Source organism: Capricornis sumatraensis, chromosome 16 (genome assembly GCF_032405125.1).
Source record: "Capricornis sumatraensis isolate serow.1 chromosome 16, serow.2, whole genome shotgun sequence".
Classification (NCBI taxonomy): domain Eukaryota; kingdom Metazoa; phylum Chordata; class Mammalia; order Artiodactyla; family Bovidae; genus Capricornis; species Capricornis sumatraensis.
Genome location: NC_091084.1, coordinates 50,911,119 through 50,921,118, shown reverse-complemented (window position 1 = coordinate 50,921,118; position 10,000 = coordinate 50,911,119). Strand labels below are relative to the sequence as shown.

The window sequence follows — 10,000 nt, the reverse complement described above, 5'->3', positions numbered from 1 at the left end:
AGGATGCTTGAAATCCTGTATTCTAGAATATTATATGAAATTTTTCACAGGATTCATTAGGGTAATCTACTCACAGTGAGTTGGTTACAAGTTACATGGTAGAGACCTATGGGAAGGAGTAGAAATGAATACCAAAGTGTAAGCTTGGAGAAAAGGAAGACAAGGTCTTGTTATTTCAGTAGACCAGGAACAGGATTCAGAGAAACAGAATTAGAGCACAAGATGGTGTGGAGTAGAGGAGAGAGGAATTAAGGAAGCTGCTCCATTAAAGGAAAAGAAATAAAGAAGCTCTGATACCTAAAGGACATTTCTAATAGAGTCCACTAGGAGAGAATGGCTAATAACTCAGGTTCAAGGGTATTTCTGGATATAAAATCCTAGCCCATCTTCCAGCAAGAACATTATGAAGTATGCTTTCATAGGCGCCCTTAAGAAGTGCCCTTAAGCACTTCTCCATTATTTCTATAACAACTCATATAGCTTGGAGACTTTTTTTCTTGAGCGTACCACACAGCATGTGGGATCTTAGTTCCCCAAGCAGGAATGGAACCCATTGTTCCTGCAGCAGAAGCTCATAGTCTCAACTGATGGACCACCAGAGAATTTCCAGCTTGGAGATTTAATACTAAGACCCAATAGTTGTAATTACAGTTGTTTTGTTGGTGTGTGTGCAAATGTGTGACATGTCGATAAGTATTTCCTACTTCAAGTCAGGGCTGGTCTGGGTAATAGGGTGGGATGAGCCTAGACAGATTGATGGTTTTACTTGGGAGGTGATAGAAAAGGAAAAACAGAGCCAAATCTGATAAGAAAAATTTAAGATACTGTAGAATTATGTGATAGGTATCGATTAAATTGGAGGTTTTGAATACAGAGACACATGTAATTTGGAAAGAGTTTATAGAAGAGTTAGTGCTTGAAAAAGGATCAATATGACAAATACTATTATTGTTATCTCTTTTTTCAGGGCATGTCCTCAACCCACCATGATGATTTTCAATAACACCACATCTTCCCCTTCAACCTTCCTCCTCACTGCATTCCCTGGGCTGGAACTCGCTCATGTCTGGATCTCCATCCCTGTCTGCTGTCTCTACATCATTGCTCTCTTGGGAAATACTATGATCCTGTTTGTCATCTTTGTTAAGCAGCGTCTCCACAAGCCCATGTACTATTTCCTCTCTATGCTGTCAGCTGCTGATTTGTGTCTGACCATCACGACCCTCCCCACTGTGCTTGGGGTTCTCTGGTTTCATGCCTGGGAAATCAGCGTTAAAGCTTGCCTCATTCAAATGTTCTTTGTACATGCTTTCTCCTTCCTGGAGTCTTCAGTGCTGGCAATTATGGCTTTTGACCGCTTCATGGCTATCTGTAACCCACTGAAATATGCCACTATCCTCAAGGACATGATGATTTTGGTGATCGGACTATTCATTTGCGTGCGACAACTAATTTTCATCTTTCCCATGCTTCTAGCCTTGAAGACTGTATCTTTCCAGGAAAGAAAGGAGCTTTCCCATCCATTTTGTTACCACCCAGATATAATCAGAGATACATATTCCAACCCCTGGATCAACAGCTTTTTGGGCTTGTTTCTTCAACTCTACATGAGTGGTACTGACTTAATGTTCATTCTTGTCTCCTATGTCCTGATAATTCGTGCTGTCCTGAGCATCGTGGCCCCTAAGAAGCAAAAGAAAGCTCTCAACACTTGTGTGTGTCATATCTGTGCTGTCACTATTTTTTATGTGCCAATGATCAGCCTGTCCTTTACACATCGCCTCCTTAGCTCTACTCCGAGGGTGATCTGTAGCATTTTGGCCAATGTGTATTTGCTCTTACCACCTGTACTGAACCCTATCATTTACAGCTTGAAGACCAGGACGATCCGCCAGGCTATGCTCCAGCTACTTCAAACTAAAGGTTCATGGAGCCGTAATGTGAGGGGTCTTAGAGGATCGTGGGACTGAAGGGGAGAAATTGTCAGTACATAAAGTATATTTAAGTAGGAGAGGGATTTATATCTGTGTCATCCTCAGGCACTGCAGTTACTAAGACAATTTCAGTTAAATTATAGGAGTAGGAAGATGAGAATCCCCTAAATTTATCAGAGTTCAAACAAACAAACAATATTCAAAACCAAATTAATTGTGTATTAGTCAAACATTTGGGGCTTCCCTGGTGGCTCAGTTGGTAAAGAATCTGCCTGCAGTGCGGGAGAGACCTAGGTTTGATCCCTGGGTTGGGAAGATCCCCTGGAGGAGGGCATGGCAACCCACTCCAGTATTCTTTCCTGGAGAATTCCCATGGACAGAGGAGCCCGGCGGGCTACAGTCCATGGGGTGGCAGAGAGTCAGACATGACTGAGCGATTAAGCACAGCACAGCACAGCCTTCAAACATTTAAAACCACTATGTGGACTTTTGTGCATATTAAAAGCACAGAAAGACTAAACACACACAGAGTGACGTCATCTTCATCCATCCCGTTAAACAATTTAATCATCTGCTTAAAAATGATAATTCTTAAGACCAAAACAAATGACAATAATTTTATTTTTCATTCAGCTGAACAAAGCCATTTATTTCTGTGGTCAAATTCCCCAGTGGGAATTGAAGATTTTCTGTTGAGCTGGTAAACAGAAGAGTTACATATGTGTGTAAAGGTTCACACATACAAATTTGTAATTTAAAACTGGGTAATTATTGTACACTGCTTTCATTTCCTAGATCACCTCTAGAGACCCTTGCCTCCTTCTGGATACATGCCCTGAACTCCTCTTTTTGATTTTTTCCCTTTAATCCTTTTCCTCCTTAACAAAAATGAAACTTTCTAAGTTCCAATTTGTTACACCTCCAATGAGTGCAATTTATAAAGTCACACATTGGCTTTTATTATTTTCCACTGCCTTGACAGTCTAATACAGTTCTGATTCTGATCCTATGCCCCTCTTCAGTATCTACTGTGCCTCAGGACTGAAACTTCTCTCTATTCTCCCTGGTTTCTTGAGTTGTTAATTTTCTCCTAGCTGTTAAACTCCTTGACCTTTTTGTGTACTTGTTACCATAGAATTGCACAGCGGTTTTGATGGTTTTTAATATGACATTTGTGGATTACCTCTATTAACAATATTTATTTTGTGAAAAAGTAACCTCAGTACAGAGTTGACAGGACATTGGGAGAATTCTCCTAACGTTTGTTTCACACAAAGGGTTATGAAATTTTAATTCCACTCAGAAATTTATGTGTACGCTCAATGGACCAAACAGAATCAGGGTCTTTTTCAATGAGTCAGTTCTTTGAGTCAGGTGGCCAAAGTACTTCATGGATCAAAGTAACTTCATGGATCACAGCGTTGTCGTGGTGATGGGGCTTGCATAACTCAGTGAAGTTATGAGCCAGGCTGCACAGAGCCATCCAAATGGACGGATCCTAGTGAAGAGTTCTGACAAACCGTGGTCCACTGGAGAAGGAGACAGCAACCCACTCTGGTATTCTTGCCTGGAAAACCAGACAGGGAACCCCACTCCCCAATTCTGGTATGTTTGCCTCAGCTTTCTGTTCAGCTGAAGCTGTAACAACCCTGTGAATCTGCTTTGCCGAAACCCCAACCTGCTTTTCTCTAACCATAAGCAATGATATCCACGTATTGTTTATAGTGAATATTATTTGTATGATTTCATTTTTATACAGAATATTCAGATTTTTTTTATTTCTTACTAGAATCACTTAAATGTCACACAAATGTGTATGCCTGAAGCCACTATTTTAAGTGGAGAAAAATCAATGTATGAGCATACAGAAAGTAGTGCAAATGGAAATAACATTTGGCTTTTTAGCCTCCAAGACCAGCATCACAGCACAGAAGCTCTCTTGGCCTTGTGTGTTTTGTGGGAAACCTTTATATTTCATCATACCACAATTCAGTATTTCAGATTTCAAAGTTCCATCTTCATGTTGCTACCAAATGTCTCTTTGGTTATAATCTCTTCAATGGGATAGAATACAACTATTATGTAAAAGTTCAAGAGTCCCAAGGTATAGACATGAAATATCTATACCTCATCATAGAAAAAAAGGATTAAGAATGGAAGACATTTTTATTAGTCCGGTAGCCTATTAGTAAGCCCAGAATTAAAAAAAAAAAAATCTTAAGGAAAGAGACTTAAGTAAGATAATTTTTTGAATTTAGATAAGAATTGTAGGAATGGGGTGAGGCAGAAAAACTCACAGAACTGGGCATGTTCTAGATGAGGTTACACACTACTCTTTGAGGACTCCAGGGAATGACATAAAATACCAAACAATGTTTTTCAATATTTATGTTTTTGAGTCCAGACATTACTACGCCTAGAGAGGAAAGAGGGCTTGGATAGCAGCTATGAAAGGCTGGTAGAAATGAGGAACTATGAAACAAGAAAGAAAAATATTTTTCTTTAAAGAGCGTCACAGTACAGCAGAGACTATCACTCTGAAACCATCCTGTGGCAGAGTAGACAGCCCACATCACACCCTAAGCTAACCATCCAAACATCCCTTCACCAGCTCTTACCAATATCAATGGCTTTTTAATTGCTTCTTTGGAAGAGATTTCTAAACTTATTTTTCCTTTTCTTTTTTTTTTTTTTTTGTAGATCCACAGCACTTCACAATTCATATATTTAAAAACATCTGGAAAAATACATATATATATATATATTTAAAAGTTTCATAAGTCTTGATACCCAAATGCATTAGCAACAAACAACAAAGCTAACATGAACTGTTGTGAATATACTTATGGACATTACTTATTTCAATTGTGTGAATACTAACACATTTCACTTCAGTAATATAACTGTGTTAGAATACAGGATAATGCCCCAAGTGTTACAGGGCCTTTCTAAAGTATAAAAAATTCTGAGTTCTGAACGTTTTAGGTGAGCAATTATAGAAATGTGTGATTGTTCTTCCAGTTTTATGATGGTCAGTATATAAAGCAGCTTGCTATATGTGTTAATCTTTCATTCCTCCGAATGTACTTTTCATAGTCAACTCAAAATTCAATTGCTCAGTACCAAAATTGCCGGCTCAATGTTGAAACACTTTCATCAGTGTACTCTATAGTCGTTGCTATTAGTAGATGTCTTTGCATTTTGGTGTTATTTCAAGCAATGCATTTAATATATTTGGGTTTTTCTTAAAAAAATAAAAATGTCACATATATGTATATTTATATGTAATTAAACTTTTCTGAATATATTGGGAAATACAGAAAAGTATTTAAAAGATAACAAAAATCATTCACAATTCTACCATTGAGAAATATTCTATGATCTATGACCTAAATTCTTTTTAATAAGCCAGCATAGTACACACACAACATATATTTATGAACCAGGGTAGTAGTGTATATTCCAACATATATTTCTACTTGTAGATTTGCCTGATGTTACTCACTATTCTCCATTAAATCATATTTTATATTAGATTAACTTCCTTTAGGAAGCTTTCCTCAGATTCTTCACTAAAATAGGCAAACTGCCATTCTTTTATTTGTGCTTTCTTACATTCATGCTTAAACTTACCGTACTTTACTCAGTGAATTTAACTATTTGTTTGTTCTCCCTACCACTAGACTATAAGCTTGAGAGTGGGCCTATGTTTTATTTTCATTTAATCCTAAACATCTAATTTAGCGTTTAGCAAATACCACTTAGTTCTGACTGCTGTGTTGCATGGGTGAATCATATTTAATATTACTTGAATATCATGGTTTATATTATACTTCCTATTATTTAACATTTCAGTATTTTATAGTATTTTTATCATAGAAAATAATTCTCAAAATATATTCTTATAAATACATATTTGACCACACATAGAATGTGAATTGTTAAATTGAATGGGTTAGTTTATAGGCTCTGGAAACACACTGCCTTGGGTAGATTCAAGTTTCTAACACCATAGTTCCGTGTCCCTGGAAAAGCTAACTGCTCAAAGCTTTAAATTCTTAATCCCCATAACAGGGGGGAACTCATAAAATCTACCATGCTATTGCAAAAATTAATGGTGTTAATGCAGGTAAATATTTAGCCCAAAGTCTGGTACCTGGTAAATGGTGAACGTTGCATATATCATATTATTATCTTCTAAATTGTAATGATTTAAAAGCCATTCAAATATCTAATTGCTTTTCACTTTTCCTTTCAGCTTTTACATTTTTCTTATTTCTTTAGAAAATTGTTCCCTTCCAGAGGTTATTTACTTATATTAAAGTAGATTTAAAACAGCTTTGAACATACTTATTCATTTATCTTATTTTTGTGTGTGATTAAAGATCACAAACACATGTGTAGTTTAAATAGGTGCTGATTTTTTCTACCATTATTATTTGAATAGTCAACCTATTTCAATATTGTTTTGATATTCCTTAATTATATATTGTTTTCATATCATGTATGGTATATTGAAGTGTGTTTTTTATATTTCCTTGTTTTCACCATTGATTCATTGACCAAACAACACAGAATTTATAGCTGAGTAATAGTTGTTCTTATTATAAAGAGCCTTGTTACAATTTTTATTTATTATCATACTTTTCAGTTTAATCTTATAAATCTACTTTTGGAATTATTGGGTAAATTTCTAAATATGCTACTGGGAGCTTGATTGAAAATGCATTAAACCTGTATGGTAATTGAGGAAAAGTGACAAACTGAAACATATTTACTCTTCTAATCAGGAAACATTTATTGACATCTTATGACTTGAGTTATTGTAAAGATTTGAATTTCTGAGTTGAGGGTAAACACTAAAAAGAGAATAAATATTCCTTCTCATCTTTTTCATGACAATGTATTTGTTCTTTCTTGTGGTTAATCAGAACATTAACTGTTTTTTAGGACAGCTTCTTTAACCGAAAATGTATAGTTACTTCTTAGTGATTTTGGCAATAGGTTTTCTATCATTCCAGATATTCTGTATGCCTGAAATTTATCATCATATTCTGAATTGTTAATAGTTTTTACTGCTGTTGTTCAGCAATAAAATGTGTTGAGAGTTGAGAAATGTGTCAGACTACTATTCAGATGTCATTTCCATACACCATACAAGTGCTGGAGATATGCCAATCAGTGTGATGTGTGCAGTTATTTTAAAGAAATGAATTACAAGAAAGAGAGGCAGACATGTGAACTAATAAACATAACATAATTGGAAACTGTTAGGGTCCTCAGAGAATTAATAGTACAAACTGGGAGGATGTACAAAAGGTTGTCCTTCATTTTCCTAAAGAAGCTATAGACATCGAGACATCAGTTGTTGAACAAGAACTCAGTGAAATTCCCCTGGGGACATCAAATCTATAGTAATATTTAGCCATCTGAGAACAACTTCTTCAATTGCTTTTTGGGAACATCAATACTATTAATTATTTGTGATTTTGACTCGGAAGTAAAACATTGAAATTTATTAACAGTAATTTTCTCTCACTGCACAGTACAAATTGTTGGTTAGCTTGTTCTAAATTTTATGCTTTCTATCTTTGCCCCCAACTAAATACTCATGAGTAAAACATGAACAAAAACCAAATGACATAATTTATAGGAAATAATTTGCGGTAACCCATCATTCTTAGTTGGCTATTTACCTTTTAAAAAGTGCAACTATATATGCATGAATATTATTTTATATTCCTTAATATATGTCTAATATATCATTTTTTCTGTTAGCTCAAAATTATTTCTAGCATTCATAGTGTAACTGAACATGCCAAATACCAAATACCAAAATACCAAGTATCTAAAAGCATTGAAATCATTACTTTAGAACATATATTTTAAGGCATTTAAGAATATCGGTGCTTTAAAAATTACCATGCTTACTATTAATAGCTTTCCTATTTCTTACTAATAGCAGAACTGCTCCTCTGTTCTTTTAGTAAATATGGCTTTTTGGAACCCTGTTGTAAGTTAGAGTAAAAGAAAAGCAAACTACTCTGTCTTAAAGAATATTATGAGTTTATTGTCAGTTCAAGGCTGCATGCATGCTCAACTGTGTCTGACTCTCTGTGACCCCATAGATTATAGTCCACCAGGTTCCTTTTTCAATGGGATTTTCCAGGCAAGAATACTGGGGTGAGTTGACAGTTCCTCGTCCAGGGGATCTTCCTGATCCAGGAATCAAACCCATGTCTCCTGCGTCACCTGTGTTGGCAGGCAGATTCTTTACCACCGAGCCACTTTGTCTCTATTTGATGGTTAAGAATAGAGCAAAGACGACATCACTAATTATTAAAGAAATGTAAATCAAAACTAAACTACAATGAGGTATCACCTCACACTGGTCAGAATGGCCATCATCAAAAAATCTCCAGACAATAAAAGGGTTTAGAGAAAATGGAATCCTCTTATACTGTTAGTGGGAATGCAAATTGGTGCAGTCACTATGAAGACAGTATGGAAGTTCCTTAAAAAACTAAACTAAAGTTACCATGCTTGCATGCCTGCTATGTTGATTCAGTCATGTCTGACTCTGTGAGACCCTATGTAATGTAGCCCAGCAGGCTCCTATGTCCATGGGATTCTCCAGGCAAGAATACAGGAGTGGATTGCCATGCTCTCCTCCAAGGGATCTTCCCAACCCCGGAATTGATAGATACCATATGTTCCAGCAATCCTACTTCTTGGCATACATCCAGAGAAAACATCAACTCAAAGAGATTCATGCACCCCAATGTTCATAAGAGCACTATTTACAATAGCCAAGACATGGGAGCAACCTAAATGTCCATAGACAGATGAATGGATAAAGAAGATATGGCATATTTATACAGTGAGATATTAGCCATCAGAAAGAGTGAAATAATGCAATTTGCAGCAACATGGATGGACCTGGAGATCATCATACTAAGTGAAGTAAGCCGGATAGAGAAAGACAAGTATGATATGATATCACTTATATGTGTAATCTATAAAAAGATACAAATGAACTTGTTTACAAAACAAAAACAGACTCACAGACTTAGAAGACAAAGTTAGGTTATCAAAGGGGGAAGGTGGTGAGGATAAATAAATTAGAAATTTGAGATTAAAATACACAGTACTATATATACAACAGATAATCAATAAGGACCTACTATACAGCATGAAGAACACTACCCAATATTCTGTATTGACCTAAATGGGAAAAATATCTGAAAAAGAATATGCAACTGAATCACTTGGCTGTATACCTGAAAGTAACACCACATTGTAAATCAACTTTGAAAAGTGAAAGTCACCCAGTCATGTCTGACACTTTGCGACCACATGGACTATAGTCCATGGAATTCTTCAGGCCAGAATACAGAAGTGGGTAGCCTTTCCCTTCTCCAGGGGATCTTCCCAACCCAGGGATCAAACCCAGGTCCCGCGCATTGCAGGCAGATTCTTTACCAGCTGAGCCACAAGGGAAGCCCAAATCAACTATAACCCAATGTAAAATTAAAACAAACAAACAAAACAAAACAAAACAAAAAAACAAAAAAACAAGAGCAAAGGGAGAAAATACATAAGCAACTCATATTTGGAAAACAGACTTTTTAAATTTAAATGGGAAATCAAGAATTTAAATTGAGTCCCCACAGTAAATACATGTCTGAAGCCTGCAGGAAAGAAAATCAGTAACTGGTTTGGAGTAATGTCTTTAGACTCCAGCTTCCCTGATATTCATTCTCTATAAGGGAAAACAATCTCTACTTCCATTTTTACATCCTTGTGTTGTAAACACTGTAACTAAAATTCCACTTCCATGTATTGGTTCATGATTTTAATTATATTACAGAATTATCCCATACATACCTATCAATGCCCATGTAAGTCCTAAGCTCACAGACCTCAATGCCCAGACCATATGTTGTTGTACTGATTACAATCAGGATTAGGAAAGATAAGAATGACCCATCCATAATACTTTGCTTAGAAAGGTGTTGTTTTATTCCCTGAACCTGGCTGACCCTGCCTCACTTTTCCCCATTCCT

The 10,000-nt window shown here is 36.1% G+C and overlaps 1 protein-coding gene across 1 annotated transcript; it reads left to right on the top strand.

The window, feature by feature from the left end:
- The first annotated feature begins 965 nt into the window (after positions 1–965).
- OR51T1 (olfactory receptor family 51 subfamily T member 1) lies at positions 966–1,970 on the top strand. Its single transcript, XM_068989302.1, has one exon. It carries the CDS (start codon positions 987–989, stop codon positions 1,968–1,970), a length of 984 nt encoding a protein of 327 aa, XP_068845403.1. The 5' UTR covers positions 966–986.
- Positions 1,971–10,000: the final 8,030 nt, after the last annotated feature.